Source organism: Taeniopygia guttata, chromosome 5, assembly GCF_048771995.1.
Source record: "Taeniopygia guttata chromosome 5, bTaeGut7.mat, whole genome shotgun sequence".
Taxonomy (NCBI): domain Eukaryota; kingdom Metazoa; phylum Chordata; class Aves; order Passeriformes; family Estrildidae; genus Taeniopygia; species Taeniopygia guttata.
Genome location: NC_133030.1, coordinates 36,604,569 through 36,627,191, shown reverse-complemented (window position 1 = coordinate 36,627,191; position 22,623 = coordinate 36,604,569). Strand labels below are relative to the sequence as shown.

At 31.9% G+C, this 22,623-nt stretch overlaps 1 protein-coding gene across 8 annotated transcripts in view; it reads left to right on the top strand.

The window, feature by feature from the left end:
* The window catches only part of NOVA1 (NOVA alternative splicing regulator 1), a 140,641-nt gene that overhangs the window by 42,295 nt on the left and 75,723 nt on the right, over positions 1–22,623 (top strand). For 2 of the 8 annotated variants that reach the window (XM_032748819.3, XM_072930176.1), the window contains 2 exons: positions 12,457–12,541; positions 13,204–13,274. The exons of 4 other annotated variants lie outside the window; for them this stretch is intronic. Coding sequence is in view for 1 of the 4 variants with exons in the window: in XM_072930175.1 (XP_072786276.1) it covers positions 13,166–13,274 (109 nt within the window). In the remaining 3 variants the exon portion in view is untranslated. Of the gene's footprint in view, positions 1–12,456; positions 13,275–22,623 lie in introns of all 8 variants that reach the window. 2 more of the 8 variants (XM_072930175.1, XM_072930178.1) reach the window with 2 other exon arrangements.

The following is a 22,623-nucleotide window of genomic DNA, read 5'->3' as shown; positions in this document are numbered from 1 at the left end:
ATTTTTTCCTTAATGCTTCTGTGTAAGTGACAATGCCCAGAGGTGAGATCCTAATTTGTTTGTCATCATGGAAAACACCTTTTACCTATAATTAATATGTATTTAGGGAACAAAACATAAAAACTGAAAGGTCACGACTACCAACAAATTTGTCTTACTCCATATTTTAAAGCACCAAAATGGTCATCAGCAAAATCTTTTTCATACCTAGTGCTAAAGTTCTAAGGACTCAGTGATGCAGTGGACACTGGTATTTTATATTTTTCAGGAGCACAGTGGAGCTGAGGTGATCCTGCCAACTTCTTCTATGTTTTCTGGGACCATGAAAGACCTGGCAACCCTGCCTTTTCACATGCCATATTTTTAGTTCTTTTCTGTAAACTATTCATCAAATCCCAAGATTAGAGAATAATTTGTAAGACACTTGTAAGAAGTTAGACTCCATAGCACTTCAGGCACTGAGAGTTTTGATTTGCTATTATACTTGCATCAGTTGCACATAGATTTAATATTTGAATATGAGCAGGGAAGTGTAAAGACTCAAGATTAAAACATCAGTTAATTAATATATTTCCCTTTTGTAAAAACAATGGCCTGAAATTGTAAACAAATAATTAAGTAATTTTATGCATTTGATATTATTTTACTTAAATGCTTACCATAGATAAGTGCCATTGAAAATACCTTATATAACTTTACATGTGCTGTAGCTTACATTGTTTGTAAGGTTCATGCAATTGAAATTTTCTCACTTTTTATATGATATTTTTGGTTTCATTAAGATAACTTATTTTGCACAACTGCATTTATAACCCATCTTTGTTGGACTAATGAAAACAATACATGTGCTTTCAGTATGAGCAAGATTGTTGCATTTGTGCACAGCATTATTATCTTGCTCTGAGTATGGACTGCAGCGTTAATAAAGCAATGACAGCTTTAATGTTGATGGGTTTGTATGTACTAAATATGTCTATTTTACCAAAAAACATAAAGCAAATGTGGATTTTACCAGGCAATTATGGTAATTTTGTTGCTAATAGGATAAAAAAAATACTTATTAAAAAAAGCTCTACATAATTTGTTGGGGATTTTTTTTTTCAGCTAATATGACTTGTATGTGGGAATAAATACAACTAAGAACACTAGCCTCTCTTCCCATACTGTCCCCACACCCCATGTTCAAAATCTTGACCTAGTGAAAGGAGATGGTGGATTGACATTTTATGTGGATTGATTTTATGGAGCAATATAGGATAGAGGATATTCATGATATTTTATTGATGACTTAAGTATGTTGCAAGTCAGAAGATATACATTGTGTATGAAAAGTCACTTGAATGATATCTTGGACCTATTTTTTTGTCTTTGTTTCTAAGTTTGATCTTGTCCCATGTGCAGTGTCATTAGATTAATCTGTTTCAGTGCCATGTTAATTAAATATTTCCTCTATAAAGCAGCATGGAAAAATGCTTATATGAAATCAATGAGAAAAGATCATCATGCATTTGCTGGGATTTTTAGTTTGATTTCACAGAGGACTATAATGTATATTTGTGTAGTTTCAAACAGTAGCATGCTGTGTTTAGAATTTTGCACTTTCAATAATTATTGACAATATACCTTTTCCTTTACACTTATCCGACTCTTTCCATTAAGCAGCCTTTCATAGTATCCATTTTAGAGATAGATGCATGTGCTCTGTCTTGCATTCTCTTTCATACATACAAGGATGCACACAGTTTGAATTTAGAGTTAGATTTATTATATTGATCAGATCTGTCCATATCTTTCATTTGATACATAAATCTTTGCTGTTGTAGTGGCTCATTTTATGAACTCATGTTAATGTTTCTTCCTCAAATAGTTAATAAATTTTTAACATTACAAACATTAGCATACAAACACATTTAGGAATGACAGACTCCAATATAAAGGTAAAATCTTCATTTTACCTATTTTCCCATTTTTAAATGATACATATACATAGGAGGATCATGAATCTTTAAATTATCAGATGACATTTTCTTACACATTTGCTTTATGTTTTTGGTTAAAATATGCATATTTGGTATGTCCAGAAGCACAGATTAGTGCTTTTGTTCATCTGTAATTTTCGTGCTCAATAGATGGCTTGTAATACTCTGTAGATAATATACGTGTAAAAGAAGTCTTCAGTAATTACAAAATCTAGGATGTTATTGGTTCGTGCTTTCAAGGTAACTGATAATTTTACTTGGCAATGAGGATGCTGTTGCATCAGTTTCCATTCTGAAAATTAATTTACAAAATCAAGATAATGCAGGACAAGTCATAACATTAAAAGTAAATTTTTAGTTAAATCATGTATCAAAACTATAGTCTGAACAGTATTCTGCAGAATAAATTGAATCCAATCCAGTTTAGCAATTAAATCGTCTAAAGCCCTCTTACTGTCTGCATAGTATCAGATGACTTCAAAAATTAGGTTAAAAGTTTTAATTCCTCTGGGGAAGGTGCTGTATGCTTATTTATAAATTGAATGGACTATAGGTGCAAAGCTATTTGAAGAAACTTGCTATTGAATCCCACTGGAGAGTTTCAGAAACTATTACACAGCTTAAAACAGGAAAATAAGTTGTTTCCTTTAGAGGCAGAGAACTAAATACAAAAGTTGTTCTAGCAATATTAATATTGTATTATTACCCTATTGTTCATTAGATGCTGTTGTTTTGTTAGATGGCTGAAGGAAAATGTAGAAAATCAAAGCATAAAGGCAGTGATGAAATCTCCCTGTAGCCAAGGTCTCTCTGACAGTAGAACTACTATTTCATAGGCCAGGACAGGTATAGAAGACCTGTGCAAGATAATTTTTAGTACCTCTGCAGGAAGAGGAAGATATAGTATTGATGATTTTGTAGAATAGCCTTCTTTTCCATTCCCTTCCCACACACTGCCCCTTGTCTGTCTGTCCTTCTGAAGCAATCTGTATTTTCTGTGCAGATTCTGGAGTGGTGACAGAGGTTGTAACAGGTCCTGCCTTCCTTTGGCTGACTCATTGTGCTTTTGTCTATTAAATGTTTGGTATATCTATTAAATGTTTGGTTGAAGGTGCACTTCAGTTTGCCTCGGCCAGTGATAATTTCTGAGAATTAATTTTGATTTGATAGCAATATGTTAATGGTCTCCTTTTGGAAGCTCTGTGATTAGCTAGTGCAGTAAATCCATGTTAAAATGTATTTTAATACTAAAGGTCTTAATAATGAATGCATTATTTCTAATTTTTAGAAAATTACTTGATAAATTGGATGTTGCACTTTTATCTAGGTATATCACTTCATTTTACCTTTCCACTTTTGGCCTTTCAGGGAAAACACTTGATTTAGATGTTTAAATCATCACATATTTTGAGCTAAATTACTTCACTGTCTGGGTCTGATACTTTCAGTAATGAAGATGTGAGTTGGAACAAGCTTGTTTTAATCACAGTAATATAACGTGGAAGGGGGTAGTCTGATAAACGAATGGATAGGATTTCTGTCTCTTAATTTAAAAATTTTATCTATGTCTCTTTGGGATAAACCATGAAACTTATGCTTGATCCATTCCCTGTAAATTCTCTTGTACTGTCTAGAATACTTTTACTTTTTTAGCCAGTAGTTGTTACTGTTGTCTTGAATCTTGCTGCAGTCATTTAATCCTGTACAAAAAGAAGATTGAAATTATCACATGAGGCTATAATAAAATAACCTGAATAGCCTTCTGCTTCAGGACTAACTAGAGAAGTAATATAGGATTATTTGTTTTAAAATGAACTATCTCAGGTTTTTAAAAACCAAAATATTGTGACTTTTGCCATTTGCTTTTTGTTTGTTACTATCTTAACTGCATTCAGGACTTACAGCTCTTCTCTGTTGAGTTACTGTGGGCCTTTTGCTCAACTCCTGGAAGGAAGAAACCCCAAACAAGCAAACAAAACTAGGCTTTTCTGCACTTCCTTAATCCAAATATGTCTATACAAGTCAAGTCTGGTTTATTTTAGTTTTGAGTCTGTGATGTGTAGTTAGGAAGAGTGAATTATGTGTGGGAATTTGTTTTCAGACTTTATTTTGTCTGCCACACTTGGTCAAGGCTTGGCTTGACACTTGTGGGGAGAAAGGTACTACTAGAGAGATATATGGCTTAAAACCAAATCCAGAAGGGTTGGATACCAGGCCAATGGACTTCAGTTGGGCTCTTTATATGGTGTAAAGTCAGGGTTGAGAGCTGTGTCATCAGGAAACATGCCTGTAGCTACTTGCATTTGTTAAAAGATAGGCTTCTGCATTTCCTAGTGAAAAGAATCTATTGGTACCAAGATTTAGTAAATTGGAGTAACAAGTGCAATGGGTTTAAGTGTGTGAAATGCTGCATGTTAGTGTGTGGTGTAACTTTAGAGGTGCAAGCAAGAGCCTTGAGAATATCTGTTTTTAAGTCTTCCCACATGCAAATGTTCTTGTCCTTTAGGGTGTTTATGCATGCATCACTTGCACAAAGCTTGTTTCATTTGTTAAAACTGGTGACTCTTGTATAGAACAGAGGATGTCTTTTCTCCGATGAAGCTTCATTATCTCAAGAGAATGAAATTCTTCTATTTTCTAGTTTTGGAAGAATGACTGTTTATATTTCACAGTGTGAAATGCTGGGTGTGTGGTGCACTGGATAGCCACATAGTAACAATTATTAGACAACTTTCAGAGTACAATTAACTTTTGCATGTCTTTAGAATAGTCTCAATAGGAAACATTTCCAAGGTGGTTTCATATGAATATTTTTTTCCTATTGAACTATCAGTAGGTCTGATAAAAGCTCATCTGCAGTATGTGTTCCTGTTTCAAAGTGTTTATATGTTGCTTATTTTACATATCACAGGAAGAAAAGGTTTGGCGTGATTTCAAGCTGTGTAAAAATAAAAGTTATGTTAAACAAAAGGCCACTTTCAATGATGCCTCTCTAGCACTTGAAAAGGGTTGTTTTGAAGCCCTTCTGTGGGGACTTTTATAGGCACTTTTATACATTGGGAGTATGTCAATTAATACAATATCTGTATCTTCAAAATCCTGTGTAATTAAAATTTAGTTTTGTTCTTTCCTTAAAAATTAGTTCAGTGTTGCACAACAAAATCTATTTTACAGGTATATTTTTTTCTGAGATATAAATTTTTTTTCATTCAAAATCACCAAAAATTTGCTGCTTACAAATAAAAAGGCTCATTCAAAATGCTTTGTTTTTATTTCCTGAATTAAATAATATTGACAAGGTTGCCCTTCAGAGGGTTGTAATACGGTATTTAATGATCGACTCTAGTTTTCTTTAATAACCTCTGTAAAAAGATAATTATCTTACATTGGCTGATACACTTAGCAGCCCAGCTCTGATTCATTCTTTGCAATTACTCACACTTTGTAGCCTAGAGATGTAAAGAACTCCATGTTTTTCTTGACAAGTATTGTTAATGGTTAAAGCATTAAAGCAAATTTTCCCATTCTACTTTGACAATGCCCTTGAATCTAGACAGGAATGACATTTTCTGGGTTGTGTGACCATTCAGTCTCAAATAACCAATTGGTGGTTTGGTACTTGAGCTTTGCCATGACTTTCCAAATCAATAACAAGCAGTTGGATGTTGTACATGGGTACCAAATTGTTATAGTTGGAAAGTTATTTAAATGCCACATAAACCAATTAAGATATAAGTAGTTTTCAGTTGCAAGAAAGAATTTTAGATAACATTTAATAATATGTGATAATTAAATCTTCACAGCATTTGAAGTATGAACTACTTCAGCTTGAACTCCAACATGATCAGTTTTATCTACTAATGATACACTGATGATCCAAATTTACAATGTAATAGAATATTGTACTTAGTTTTAGTGAACAGAATTTGGCTTGTGACTAATTAAAATAATAGAGGATCAAGAACTCTCAAAGCCTTCAGCTTTATTGTGATGCATGTGCAGTATAATTATAAAATAAAGGAAAAAAAAAAAAATCAAAGGTAACCTGTGGTAGGTAAAATAAAGCTGTTAGAAGCTGGAACTGCCACAGTTTAAATTTTGATAAAAGAGCACCATACTGTTTGAGACTAGCTTTTAGTTCTGGTATCATCATGTGGATTGCAGTAAGTTACCATCTTTGACTTTTTCTTGTGCGGTGGGTTCAGTTTGAAATGTTTTGGAATTTTTTTTTAATATGAATTTTGCTTATTGCCAGATGTTGAAAAAAAAAATCCAGCAGTCAGTTTGAGTGGGATAACATACATTGAACAATATGGTATGTTCCTATTTGATGAGAAAACTGTTTTTTACAAAAATTTTTTTAATTACCTTTGCCAAAAAATCAAAATGAATTACCAATATATCAAAACAAAAACACTGCCATAAAAATTAAGATACAATGTTTATAAAATCTTTATAGATGAACTAAATTTTTGGCTTTTTACTCTTTAAGAAATTTAAAAGCATTAGTAATAAATCTATTTTGCATGCTTTCCTGTTTTACTATGCTTTATTACAAATTAGATTTTTGAAGTAAAAAAAAATTGTATTTTAGCTCACCATGTTTCTATCATATTTCAGGCATCATCTCTTGTGTAGAAATTTTTCATTTATGCTACTGTTGAACTTGAGATAGATGAAGTTGTCTAAATGCTTATCAACTTTACGAAAAGCCCATATATTCAGCTTTTGATCAAGTCAATTTTTTAAAACTCATTGAAATTCTCTACCAGTAAGCTAAATTGAATGTAAGTTGCCACACTTGAAGTTACATAATTTTCAGGTATCTGAGTTGTACGTCGTTGAAATTTCAGACAAAAAAGTCGAATAGTCTTCTGCTTATCAACTCACTTAAACAGCACCCTCCAATCAAAAACTAACTAAATAAGAGGATCTCCACAGCATCCAACAAGGAAGATGGCTTCCAGGGCTAGTGTAATGTAAATTTCAGACAGTTTCTTATCTATTTAATAGTATATAAATAGCCACTAACTATCATTAGAAACTAAATCAAACCAAAGAAAATGATAACCAGAAGAACCCCAAAACAACAAAACCAACAAATGGTTTCTGAATCCTTACATTATACAGCAATGTTTTTATACAGCCATGTGTTTTTACTTCTTAAAGGTTATTCGTTTCCTAAACACTGTTGCCCTTTGTAGTAATATGCTAAGTTTAGGGTGGAGTTCTAGCTCTGATTTGTTAGATTTTTATAGATATCTTTTAATCTTAGTTGCGAATTTAATAGGGATGAAGTATTTTACGTGTACTTTGACAGACCGTTTCTGTATTCTTGGTGCAGCAGAGGAGGACAGTGTCACTGAGCCCTGATTTACACAAGGATTTCCTTAGGCGTTTAATTACTCTTACCACTCTGACAATTTTTCTCATACTGGATTTGGGGCTAGGCTGCAACTCTGTAGTGGTCAGCTTCTCTATTTACTTTAGAGTTGCACCTGCTTCAGTTAGACTGGTTTATTCTCTGACTTTGTTTGGCACTGTGCATACTTGCATATACTTTCTCTTTCTGAAATATATTACTGAGTGTAGTCTTGTCCTGTGCCAAAGCAGGAGATGAAAGCCTTGTGGTCTAACAATGAATAGAGGTTTTAAATATTACAAAGTTGTCTCTTGTATAAGCATATGATAGCTGCGTTATGGATGCATATTGCTTATTGATTTTATTATTGGAATAATTTTTTAAACTGGAATATAATCCCTTCATAATCCCTTCTTATTGCGAAAAGAAACTGTTATATGACTAGCATGTTGTAGTAGAACAAAAAAAGCAACTTTTGTTTTAGTTTCAGGCTCCAACTGAATGTCTCATTTGCTGGTGTTTAGAATGCATTTTTGTGGAGGACAATAAGGGTGTTAGTGTTTGCTTTCTGCCAGATTTTCAATATACAGAATTTTAATCAGATTTTTATTTAGTGATAAAAAATTTAAAAATCTATAATCACTAGTATTTCCAACTCAATACAGAAAACCACTATGCAGTGTAATAGTAAAAGGAAAATTGCTATGAATATATCTTTAAAAACACATTTCTGCAATACTACTATGAATCTAGTTCTGTATTGCGTTGCATCTTAATTAGGATCCCTTTTTGTATGGGGCGGTAAAATAAAACTGCCTTTTAAATAACTTGTTGTCAAGTCACAGACTTTTTTCAAAGGTGGATTTCAAATAAGCATGCTGGTAATGCATCTCGGGTTCTGGAAAAATAGGTTAGTTGTTTTGTTGTTTTTCATGTAATTTTTTGCTTTCAAAACACAGCAGGTGTTTGAAGACTCACTTCTACTGTACAAGTTTCTGCTTTTGACTAAAAATAACTAAATTGTCATTTAGTTTTAGTTATTTGTATAATAGATTTAATTTTTTTAATGAATGTTGTCTAAGACAATTTAGTTTAAAAGGTTTGCTGTACTGCCTTTCCAAAAGCATATGAAATTGCACGCATATGTGTGTTTGTATATATAAAAGTAGGAATTTCTGTGCAAGATTTTGAGTGTTTTTACACTTGCATCATAGGAATTTTCATTGGCTATTCACAAAGTGGAGCAATTTTTATTCAGTTACATTTTGGTTGTGGAGAACTTAAATGCTACAAATAACTTTACAATAATTTTTCTTGTTTTTTCTATCTGCATGTGTAAGAGCTGTCAGACTAAATAATTTATAATGTATGTGGACCTTGTCTTCTATAAATTGCTGTCTTCTGTTTCAGTTTTATTAGTTGAGAAACAGGAAATAGTGTACAACTTTATTACTGAAGTACAAACCAGACATAGAAAAAAATGAGCGTGATTAGAAAATGCTTGAAATACACTTGTTTCTTGTACTTCTTGAACTGTACTTCCTTTTAAAAAATCAGGTGAATGCACTTGAACTGCATGACTGAATATTCACATTCTATTATTTATTTAATTTCCATTAATCAGTCTCACTCTCAGGAGCAATGTTATGGTTGTGAAGTCATTAATGCAATGTTGGTGTTAAGGAAGTCAAAAGTAAAATAAAATACGACTTCAGGACTACCAAAGTATAGACTGCCAGCTGTGTTTTGATAGGTTACTTAACCTAGGATTATGATTTTAAGAATGATCATTTAACACAGTTCTAACAAAATAGCAGTTACACACAGCATCATGCTACTTTCTTCTAATTCTTGATCTGATTCTTCCTTCTGTTCTTCATGTTCAGTGTATGTTCTTAAGGAATGAACAGTGCATGTTGACGACCCCTGCCTGATGTTAATTTTTCTAGTTGAACCAGATTCTTAGAGTGAATTTTAGAATTAAACAAAGCAGCCCACATTGTTTAAATCCTCAGTACAGATATTTACCCTTTATAGAGACAGGACTTCTTTAAGTGTGCACCCATGAAGGTGGCCTAACATTTAGGATGGATTGCTGTTGGTTTTCTTTGTTCAAAATATTTTTTTTTTTTAATGTTTAAAAACCCTTTGCCCCCACTTACACTGAAATACCATACGCTAGAGTACAAACAACCCTGAAGTCTGTCTTAAAATGAAAATTTAAATAGTGAAATAATAAGAGAACTATAGATAGCATATCTCTTCTACTCCTCAGATTTTTCTCTCAATTTTAGATAAATATTTCCAAAGAGGTGAGCAATCATCTATTTCAAAGTGTCTGATGCCAGAAAAAAAAGAGAGGTACGGTAATTTCTGTAAAACTATGCTTAGTATATAAAAATTGAATCAAATCACCTCCTTTAAATATTTTTACATTTGAGGTGTGCTGTGATGTATTATAAAGTATTATTTCACGCTGTGAAAGTATATTATAAATACAGTGTGTATAAACAAAAAAGCACATTCACTCCTTTGTATAACAGTGGGAAATATGAAAATATACCAAAATTACAAGGTATTATAATAATTTTGATTATATTTATATTTTTTTCTATGCGTCCTTTATAAGCAAAAATAAATAGATTACTTTTAATTTTTAATGCATAAAATTCATTTTAATAAAAAATAAGACCCTCAATCTCTTGTAAAATGATGGAATGGATATATAACCTTACAACACGTAGAAGGAATTTATTTTTGTATCTATGTGTAGAAGAAAAATTTCAGGGAAGAAGTTGAAAATAATTGTATTGTTACCATAGAATATATAAATGTATTATTTTTATGGCATTCTAGGTTGTTCATTGGAGCAACAGATATAATTTCTCTACAGAGATATTTTTCCTGTTGTCTGCTAGATGACATTATTTGGAATAAATAAATGAGTACCCAAATGTTTTATCTCCTCTTTGCCAAATGGAGTAGCTGTAGTACAACAGCGCATATATGTTAAAATGCATATTTTGCATGCACTGAAAGATTTGCATTCCTTGATAGTTTCATCTTAAATTTATATCTACATCAATATTGAAGAAAATATGTGAGAAAAATTGTGCAACCCCAGATACTTAGTTTTCTTTCCTGACTCTCTTGTCAATAAATTAATCCAAACTATTAAATTTGATCTGAAACCAGTTAAAATATTTTTGCTTTCTTAAAAGTACTTGTATTATTTCTATAATGAGCAACCATTTCTGACATAGTACATCAATTTCATACATTCAGTGAAATACTTGACACTGAATATAATGTGCCATAGACATCCATCTTCACTAACTTCATCTGCATTTTAGAATGTATTCTGAATTTTCTAGAGAAGAAGTCTACATATGAGCTTTATGGCATTAATCTAGACCACTGCATTTTTTCAGTGTGTTTACAGAAGAACTAAGGTAAAGGGTGAGGAAAATTATGGATCTTGTGATCTTAGTATTTTTTTTTTTAACTGAATATAGAGAAGGCACTGGTCATAATACCAAGCTGTTACAATATATCTCAAATACATATATTATATATCCACTCATACCTAACCTAAATTACCACATATGCATCATCATACTTAAAATGAAAATGTGCATGTTCTTTTCTACTTTTGAGAAGGTCTTCTTTTTCTTGTCTGCACCTTTCTTGTCCAAAAACTGCTCCTGAAAGAAATTTCCAGCCCTAGAATTTTATCCAGTCCTTTAAATACAGCAATCTATATTTCATTTTACCTACATGCTTTGCTAAAAAATAGGCGCAGTCACAGAATTTTATCTGTTTTCTTGATATACCAATTACGATTTTTCTGAATATTTTTCTTGTCTCATGAACAGATCAGTTTGTATTGCTTTTAGGTTTTGGGGTTTTTTTTGGCTTGATGGCTGGGCAGTTCCCATCTCTTGCAAAGCTTTGAAATTTGAAGACGCATCTAATGAAGTTACTGATTGTGTATTTGAAAAGAAGATTTACAGACTCAAAATATATACACTAATATATGTGTAAAATATTTGTGATCCACTACTGAAAAATATTATTTGCTGCTGATTAATCCTCAGATTGTTTTCATGAAGACTATTTGGATTTGGTTGGACTCTAAAATGCAGTCTATGCTTTCATTTGTAAGTCTAGTTGGAATGTAACTAGTACTGAGAAGAAAATTAGTTTTGTAACACTATAGCTCTTAAATTTTTCATCTTAAAGATTCGAATGTTCATGTGGTAATCAAGAAGTCTACAGTGCTTTTCTTCATTAACCAAAAAACTTTGAAACAATAAATTTTCTGTATTTTGCTTGTCTGCAAAATTGTATTACAATTATTTTGAACAACTACTTTCTTTTTCTGTGTCTCTATATTACAAAACTAAACTAAAATCAAAAGCACTTGAGCCAAATCAAAGTTTCCAAAGCACATAGTTAAAGCTCTGTGAGCTTTATAGTATTAATATTCTTTAGGATATATATGTGTTTAGTTGTTACATAAGAATCAAGATCACAGGTACAAATCTAAAAGTTATTCTAATTTTTATTTCCTAGATTTTCAAGGATATACTGTAGGATTTCTGCTATTGAAGGATCTTCCATTGTGAAATTGAATTTTAACTTGAAGTCCTCCCATGGCAGCTCTGTTTTAATTTCTTTTAATTTCCTTTGGTAAAAATCTTCTGTATCACTTTATTTTAGTAGATGAACAATTATTAAGATGAAAAAAACCAAATGCCTTTGGCAGCATTTACCTAAATCTAGAATACATTGGACATTAAATAAGTGTTCATTTATCTCTAGCAAGAATACTAAAAACAAAGGTGGCCTTTTTTTTCTAAGAACTGAACAGAGCATTAGAGTTTATCTGGTATTTACTAGTTTTCAAAATGAGCTGCAAAGCATATTACTCCATGCAGTCCTAAAATCCTCAGCTCTTTTAGGAATGAGGGAACTAGTTCAAATCAGATATGCTTGTTAAAGAAAAACCAGCATATGACGTCTTATAGTCATTACATAGGCAAAAAAAGCAGATACTTCAGTTTCAGAAATCTGCAGAGCAGTGACATGGCATTCCATTCAATTTTTTACCAGATATCACAGACTGGAAATGTGAGCTTTGGCTGATACTGCTGGGAAGGAGAGTGCGTCAGGCAGCTGTAATTCCCATCCTGTAAAGGTACTGATACTTAAAGTCTCTGTAGTCCAAATTGGTACACAAAAATACTAAAATGTGAATTTGGACCTTAGATATATTTTTCAAATTTCTGCCAACTACTCTTAGGTGTTTAGTGGATACATTTGCAGTTTTTTGTTCTTTAGATAGAAGTAAGGAGAACCTATGCCTTACTTTGGAGTTGTTTGCAGGTTGCTTCCTGAAACACTGCCTATGGAATGCAGTTCTAGTGTTTTTGTAGTGTTTCACTAGAAAAATAGGTTTCTGAAGTCAATGGCATCCAACTGTTTTAAACCAGGGCAAAATTTTGTTACATGGACTTGTAAGTTTGGTTTCTCTAAAATCAAGTTTTGGAGCATTTTGAGTCTCACTGAATCTTATAAAAAGAATTTAAAAAAAAAAATCTGGTTTTAGTGTGGTTCTTAAAAGTGTGGTGTTTTTGAAAAGTGTTTCAGTGCAGGGTGAGCTGCAGACAGTTGTTCCAGTGCATTCGTTGATGGTATCTTACCAGCATCAGGTTTGTCTGCAGTACAAAAACTAAATTAATTTGTGGAATAAGATTTTTTTTTGTGGTATGTCCTTAAGGAATCGTAAAGCCTAGAGAGTAACTGACATGAACGTGACTCCATGTACTGTAAAACCCATTCCGTTTTATATATTTTCAGGGAGTATGGAGTGGCACAGGAAGGAAATGCCATATCGCTGGAAAGTTGCTCTAATTCAGCACAGGATTCTTGTGAGAAATTACTTCTAATATTACATCATCCTATTCTGTTCTTCACAGTTTACAGTCTAATTTCTTCATTTTTTATGCCACTTTTGTTCATATCAGTAACCACATTAAAATACATTTAGCAGATTAAATAGGCTTTCATGAGTGTTAGTGCACATCTGATAGTGATAGTTTAGTATGATATATTTTGCCATATTGCATTATATGAAGGCTTATGGGTTTGGTTTGTTAATAAAATTGTTACTCCTTTTTAGTAAGGCCTGCTATTTTATAATGCTATATTTCACTGGCTAACATGGGATTCAACAATTAAAAATAAGTCTCAGCTGCTTCCACTCTAATGAATATTTCTGACAATAGTATCGGCAGCACATTAGAAGGGGGAAAAATCAGTGCCCTTGCAAAAAAAAAAAAAAAATCAAAACTAAAAAACCCAAAATGAAGAAACAAAAAAACCAGGAACAAGAAAAGAAAAAAGCAATTGGATATTTACTTTAATTCTATAGCAAGATTTTAAAGTTTTGATTTTGTTTTGCTTGAGCTTACTAACTTTCTCTAATTTAACTGCTTTTCAAGCACTGTAGCTTGAAGGAAAGTACTTTCTTTTTTTTTCTCTACTCTATAATGTCAAAGAGCCCAAAATTTTTTTTAAGTTTTATTTTTATAGGTATTGACAAAGGTCAGGACTGACAGCAACAAAATTCATATTTTCAGGTATAATAGCAATCTCATTTTGTAAAACTATCCAAAGTGTGAAAAAATTATTAAGTTTAGATTTTCATCATATATTTGGAAAAAAGATATATGTAACAAGAAGATTATCTTTTAATTAGGGAACTGTTTTGTACTCCTGGTTTTGGGTGGGCTTTTTTTTTTAGGTAGTTAGCATTTTTAGATGATTCATTAATTAAGAGAAGCAAGAAGAACTGTGGCCAGCTTTATAAACTTCTGTTGAACTCTCTGCCAAATCATTAATGCAATGTTAGATGGAAGATATTAGTGAATTTTTTCTCCTATCTGTAATCCCCAGAAATAGAGTATTTTGTGTTTGGCAAGCATAAGCCTGTATTTTTTCTGCATTTTTAATGCATTTTATACAAAGTAATCCCATATACCCAGTTGGGTATATGTTGTATGCTAATATTGAGTTAGTTGTGTCTTCCTTTTCTTTGAAACTCATTCATTCCAGATTTTGTTCTATTAGTTAGTGATTTCCTCTTGTTAAAAATTGTATGACTCTACTATTTTACTCCCTTTCTCTGTTCTTCCTGAACTACATATGTACACAATTTTTTCACACTCATTTCAATTACCAAGTATGGCTCTGTAGTCATAATCAACTACGAAACTGTCGTCCATTTGTGACTTTGTCTTCATATATCTCATTATTTGGTAGGTTGCCTGCCATCATCCCACTTTAATCTGTGTGCCAGAGATTTTCTTCCTAATATTCTTCATTGATATACATGATCTTACACACAGATTTAGTCAGGAGTGTATTTTTTGTTTCTTGCGATGATGCACATATCTAGTGTTCCTGTCTGTGATTCCTAGAACATCTTGTCTCGACTGTGGTTATCCACATTTATATAATGTGGTTGTATTCTGCTTAGAATTTGAATAAGTAATTTGAAAACTGATCCCAGTTCTCTTCACAGACCCTTCCTTCTTACTCATTTTTGGTTACTGTGAACAACATACCCTTTCTTTTCAAGACTATAATTTGTCTGTCAAATTGCATAGCCAATCTATGACATTTCAGATTGCATGCATCTAAACTTTGCTCTTTGTTTATAAAAATCTTCAAATGCTTGTTCTTCTTTACAGGTTACCAAAGTCTTACCTAGGTCCTTAACTTTCATTTCTTCAAAAAGCCACTTTCATAGTCATTTGTCTAAAAACTTTCTCTGATCACTCCACTTGAATTTAATTGCTTTCTAACTCTATATCTTGTCAAATGCAAAATGTTGTCCCTGCTCATCAGTTTTCTATACTTGAATTCCTTTTCCTAGAAGGAATTTTACCATGTTGAACTCACACCTTTCATTAATAATTATATTTTCCCCAAATTATGTGTGATCCCTTGCATGAAGAAAGCCTTCTTAGAAATATTTGAGCTTTTGTATTTCTTTCCAGTCCTTTTCATAGAATCTGTCTTGATTTGTTGGGTTATAGCTGCACATATGCTGTACCTTATGGATTATGAGTTAATACCATTTTCCCTTTCCTGATTTTTAAGGAATAATTACAAAACATAAGAAAAAAAGGGGATTGAAATATTGGATAGTTTCTGTCATTATGTATGTGTTCACTTTTGCTATAAACACTGATACTTTTCTCTTACTGCTTTAAACACTTTCTTCCATCTCTTTTTCTTCTAGAGCATAGGTCAACATGTTTCCATTAGTATCTGCTGCCAGGATGTTCAGTGGTGAGGAAAGTAAGAGGGAAGAGGAAAGAATCTTGATATGAATATCAGCAGCTATTTATAAAATCAACATTAAGCTAGAATAAAGTTCTTAAATTCACCAGTGAAACTGAAGGATGACATTATTGATGCAAAAAATACTTTTTTTTACATTTATAGACATTTGCCTGTTACTCTAATTGTGTAGAAGATTTATAAGGATTACTTGATGTATGTAAATTAAATGTTGTTATATTGTGCTTGTATAGTAGAATGTTAAGTGCACAGGAAGCACATGATGTATTTTATTACTTTTCTAAGGTGCTGCTGATGACGTACAAGAAGTATGTTACTCTTCTGAAAGCTATGCTATGTGGACTTGGAATTTTGTGCATTAATAACTGCCATGTAATTAAATTATCAAAATACTTGTTCAGCACATAACATCAGATAATTAAGCTTCTTCTCTATACTAGATGAAAATGATCACATTCAAATGTTTTGGTTTTAATTTGTTTAATGTATTAGTCATAATAATAAAGGCATTTTCTACCTTTGTTAGTAAAATACTTCAGGCTTAGTGCAGTAACAAATCTATATCTGAATATCAGGTATATACATATAGTTTCTGTTTTGTATTTTCATACATTATAGTTTAGTTTGCAAGGTCATGATGTGCAGAATAGTTTTTAGAAATGTAGAAACTTTACATTTTCATATTGCTGAAGTGTTTCAATATATAGTAACCTTTTTTCGTTCTGCTGTGTGGCTTATAATAGTTATTTTATGCTGATTTAATGTCTTCCTTGAGAACACTTTCAAGGACATCTTTGATTAGATTGATCAGACTTAATGAATATGTATATGTGTTGGACTAAATTGTAGGTTGCATTTAAAAATAAACTGTCCTGTGTGTATCACATTATAGTAGATTGCAATGAAAGACTAGGACCATCCATTCTAAATGTCAGATCAAGTAACTTTAGGTTAAGTCTGTTTAAAAATTAGATAGAAATAAACCCTATGATTCAGAATTTTATGCATTCTGAAATTTAAAATTTGCCTCTTTTACTTACAAAGAGATACTTTTTCAAATTCCTTTTTTTTTCTTTTTCTTTTTTTCGTTAGAAGAAAAAGGCCTGGACATTAGGGGACAAATGTTTTTAATATGAGTTAAATAAAATGCGTCTGCTCTGTGAACTTCATGCTAGTTGATATCAGTTAGCACTTTTCTTGAAATTAATGGAAGGTACACATGGAAATGTCTTTGTAGAAACGTTCTGTCTTTAGAATACTACTTTGAGATAATATCTTAGTATCTTAAGAACTTTTCTAACAGTCTAATCTGGTATGATGCAGCGTGGGATGTTAATCATATGTGTTTAACTGACAATCATTGTAGTTTAACTGAAAGAGCTCTTCTTCCTTTTTAATGCCTTTGTTCATCCCACTTCAAAATATTTGAAGTACTATGGGAGCACTATCCTGACAGGTGGCATTGTGAAATTACTTCATCAGGTTTCAAAAGAGGCTCTGTTTTTTGAAGTTGGCTTTCTATCTGTCGTTCCTGAAAGCCAAGTACAACTTTAAAGACTCAATCATTCAAAAAAAAATTCTTGCCAAATTTTTGTGCTTATACACAAGTTATCAATTGATTATAAAAGGTATTTATTTTTAAACTAATTATGCTCTGAACAATATCTCTTTGCTAAGGCTTTCAGTAAGGCTTAATTTGTGGATATTTGTTGAGCAGGTCTCTTCAGGATGACCAGGCTAGAATGGTTTCTCAGCTTCTGTTACTTCAGGACTGACAGAAATAAGAGACAGCAAAAATTCTATTTATTAAATCACTTGCTAAAGATTCAGAACATAGAAATCATGCTTTCTATGTGGACATTAAGATTTTACTCCACTGGGAAGTCTCACTGTGACTATAGTTCAAGCAGGCATTAAAACTTAAAATGGAAAATAAGATGTCAGTTGATCAAAAGCTGTTCCATAGTTTGTGAAATGCTGTAATGTATAAAAAATATAAAGATTTTCTATTGATAAATCCTCCAAGTAGTTTATTATTTTTTAATTAAATAAAACCTTATTTAATTGCTTTTAATTATGGTATTTTAAATGATTGCCATTTTTGAAGTTAGCTTAATTTCTATTTCTGATCACTACAAAATTAGTAATGTAAACATATTTATAATGTCTCACCCAAATATTGGTGAAATGGGATTTTTACAGCAACCATTACTGAAGTAACAGAATAGTTAATAATCTTTTTTTATTTACTTGATCATACCATCCAATGCTGCATAACAAAAAATTAAAACAGTTATATAGAATTGTATTTATTCTATTAAAATCACACCCAAGTGCTTGTTTTGTCAGACTTTTAACAGAAGTGAACATGTTTAGATTATGGAGTTTGTAGGTTCTTTATTGTAACTAAATTAATCAATGCATCAGGACCATAAAGAATGAACCAAGAAACATAGAGGCGAGTGTGTGACAAGGCAAAAATTAATCTGTAGATAAGAAAGTTAACTGCAGGAAAATGCTTTTGAAGTAGTTGGCAACATAAGGATTATTGTTTTCAGCAAATAAATCTAAAATAAACTGCCTGATTACAAATGTAAACAATTGTTAATACAAATGAGACGAATGTTTTTATCATTATGTAACTCTGGATCAGTGTATTTTGTATAGATAACAGATTCTAATAACAAAGGGTTCATAAACTATTAGATGTAGAAAATAAAGAATCTACTAACTTTTAATGAAGTATTGTATATTGGCTCAAAGATTTGTTTTAAGTAGGAATACCACTAGGAATGGTTATTTCCATGGAAAATTTTATGAAATTTTGTCACTCTTAAAATGGAAATATTGTTTTTGAGTGTGCTTCAATTTATTTAATTTTCTTTTCTTTCTTTTTTGGTACTTTGGTAAATTAGGAGCTGTAAATATAATAGAATATTTTAAGTGTTTTTATAAGCAGTGCATTTATACAACTTTGTGTAGACTTTTTCTGGTATAACATTCAGATTTTCTTTCAAAGGCAGTGTACTTGATATAAATATTGAAAAACAAATTCTTATGTATAAATTGCTGTAATTTATTGATTTTATATGAGCATATATTTTCTATAATGTTTCTCAAGACCCTTGCTTTTACACACATGTTTAACCTTGTAGTCATTAAGGTAGACATCTAATACATTTAAAAACCTTTTTAAACATTTACTTTTAGTTAACTTCAAGCACTTACAGCATATTATGTTTTGTGTAGTCATATTTGTGCAAGTGTAGTTTGCCTGTCTGCCAAGATAACATCAACTTTTTAAAATTCTCATTGTTTCACTGACAATTGTATCCTATTTTGTTTTCTTGTTATATTAAACTTACTTATATTTTAAAATACACTCACATAAGTAGAACTTCCTTCAAACTCAGGGTAGTTTAATATGTTCTTGCTAGCCAAATGAAAGGAGAGAATTTGTCTGACCTGTGTAAGTGAAATAGAACTCAGGCTCCCTGTGTTCATACTTTACATTCTCTGACATCTGTTACAGGGATGTATCTGGATTCCTCAATTCTATCTTCTTGTGTAATGACTTAGAAGACATAATGTCTGTCCTGATCAATTCTGCAATGACCTTGTTGTGATTAATGAAATCTGATGTTCGGAATAATTATCCCTTAAATTACACTTCATGTGTTGAGTTATGTTTTTAACACGAGGTCTGACAATGTGTGAAATAAAAATTGTATTTCAATAATGGCTTACTCAGGCTGGATAATGATTTCCACTTTCCCTAAGAAAGAAACCTTAATATTCAGGAAGGACCATACCATGTGTTGAACTTGAATATCTGTATTTATTGCATATGTGGAAGTAAAAGTGAATACATAAGCAGATTGCATTTTGCTGAAATCTCTGATTAAAGTCCTCAGCATCAGTATGAGTTTTTGAAGATTTTTCCCTTCAGAAATATGCCCATTACAAGTCCATTCGTGATAAAGCGAAATGTATACAAAGGTGACAAACTCTACTACTTAGTAAGAGACACTTGCAAAAGAGCCACCATTCCCTTTAATACATTTTTCAACTTTTCTTCATGAAACTTCCTGTATTAAAGAGAGGGTGAATCAGTCTGTTTCCTCTACCTTCATGAGTTTGCAGATATTTGACATTTAGCACAAGTAATTTCCAGATTTTGAGAAGTATAAGCTTACATTAATCCTTTTATTAGAAGCCAGCCTATAGCTTTAACTGTGCCTTCTGAATCTTTTCCAATTGCAATGCTTCATCTGGAGGCAAACGGAGGGACCACAGTTGAATACTGTCGCCACATACAAACGTATATTTGTGTTGTCATATGTCATCTCACACCCTTTTCTGATTAAAATTCCTTATGTAGAAATTCTTAAGATTTGATTTTCTCTTTGGCTGTTAAAACTGTGTCAACATTTTCTTGTATCATAGTCCAGAATTTTGCACTTGAATGGGTGGAATAATGGACAGTTCCAAGTCCATTATTTTTCTGTGTGAAATTAGACTTGCTTTCTCTCCTTTGTACATCACCTTTGTGTACATGGAATGACATTTGCTATTCTTTTACACAATCACTTCATTATGAGACCCTTCTGTGGTGGTTCACTATGACATATGTTTTCATTGCTTAACAACCCTCATCAAATTGACTGAATCTTCAGCACTGAAGTCTGCTCCCATTTTCCAGATTTTTGACTACATATGCATATAACACTCTGCATGATCTCTTTCTGGATAGTTTAGCTTTTCCCTCTTTAATTCATTAATTCTTCCATGTAAGGGCTTTTCTTATTCTTTTGGAAAGGACATTTTTGAAAACTGTGTAGAAAGGAGATAGTAATTACCATTACATCATTGAATCTTATCATTTTAGGAAATAATTTAGAACATGTAGAAAGTAATTTAGAATATATATTTAGAGCTGTATGACATATTCTTAATATGTCTGCATATGAAGAATGTCTTCTCATCTGTGCATATGTACTATGAAAGTCTGTAGTCCGAAATGGTTCATGTTTTAGTATATCTTGCATGATTCTTACCTTGTTACCACTACAGTGCAGATTCCATTCAAATCTGACAAAATTCCATCAAAGTTTTTACTGAGTAATCTTGAAGTCTTTCCTAGAATCATTTTAATAGGTATTTCTTTTTATGATTTCATCTTTCCTGCTAATTATTCTATGCTTGAGGCAGTCTAGAAAATATAATTTCAAAGTAAACTTCCCTTAAAAAATTGAATTTTTTAATCTAAATACTGAAAGTACAGAAATACTTCTCTGTTACATCATAAAAGCTGTAAAATTAAAGATTTCCTTTTTGCTTAAGGGTAAATACTCTTTTCATAGTATCTGGTATAGCTAATATAATAACCTTTTAAAATACCTTTTTCCAGCAAGACAATGATTGTTATTTTACTGTTTGCATATAATTTTTACTGATTTTTTAAAAGCCATATGATTTATTTACAAATTCTAATGCTAATTATAATGCTAATTAGAAAACTTGTTTAGCTTTTAGTCCTAATGATTTTATACCTTTTTAATATGTTATTGTAGCTGTAGCTTGTTTAAACTTGTTTCTGGACTCCTCTAAGTATTAAGGTATTTTACTTTTTGTAGTATTATGTATGTATGACAAATTTGCCAAAATAAAACTTTGCATTTGAGCAATAGCATGCAGGCTAGAATATTCTACTATGTCTAATACCAGCTATGCCAATGTTTCTTTTTACTGTATTTCCACATTAAAAAAATACTTAATTGACACTGACAACCAGATTTGATATCAAAAAGGTTACAATTTATTTACACTCTATTTCCTTAAAAGTAACTTAGAGTCAAGGATTCACCTTGCACTTGTCTACACTGAGTTTTATCTTTGTCATCTGATTAAATGCCTTTGTATTGATATATAAGTTCTTCTTCACAGCAATAATCTAAAAACCAGGAGATGTCAAAACATTAAAAATTATTCCTGGATGACTTTCAACATTATATTTGCACAGCTAAAAAAAGGAAGATTGATAGCCTGAGTTCCTAGTAATAATCAGTTTCACTTTCACAAATCACATTTGTATAGATGCTATGAGAAAAACCTTTGCCCTGTAGAGGAGGGAGAGGTTTTATCAGAATATGGCAAGAAAGACTGCTGCAGTACACTGAATTTCTTTAGAAAAAGTGGGGATGATGGCACAAAAACTAAATCCATGCAAGAACAAAAATACAATAAGTTAAGAAAACTCTGAACCCAATTTATAGAGTAATTCAGTTTGGGAGGGGTATGAGAAGATCTCTAGTCCAAATTCTTTCTTCAGCCAGGGTCAGCTGTGCAGGCAGACAATATTGCTGTTGGCTTTGTCTTACCGTGCAGCTTTTCTGCAACATTTTCTAGTGCAATAGAGTCCTCCTGAGGAAAAGGTTTTTCCTTAAGTCTAAGTAGAACCTCTTCTTTCAATCATGTCCTCCCACCATAAATCACTGGAAAGAGCATAAGTTAATCTCCTTATAACTTTAGAGCTATTAAGGACCTGATCTGGGGTCCTTCTGAAGCTGCCTGTTCTCCAGTCTTGATGAAAGAAGCTGAGTTGTCTCAACTTCCACTCTTAATGGCAGCTACTTCATAACCTTAAGTGCCTTGGTAATACCCCAGTGAACTTCCTTTAGTTTATCAACCTTTTTATTGCACTGGAGGACCCAAACCTGGACTCAGTACTCTAAAAGCAGTCTAACAGCTGCCAAATAAGGAGGGAAAATTGTTTTTATAGCTCTGCTCCAAATGTTTTCCTTTGTCAATATAGTTCAACTGAAGCACAAAGAGCATTGATTAAGCCAAAAATAGTGATTATTGAAATACTTTTTTAAAATTCATAAATGTAAATCTGTTGTTTTTAGT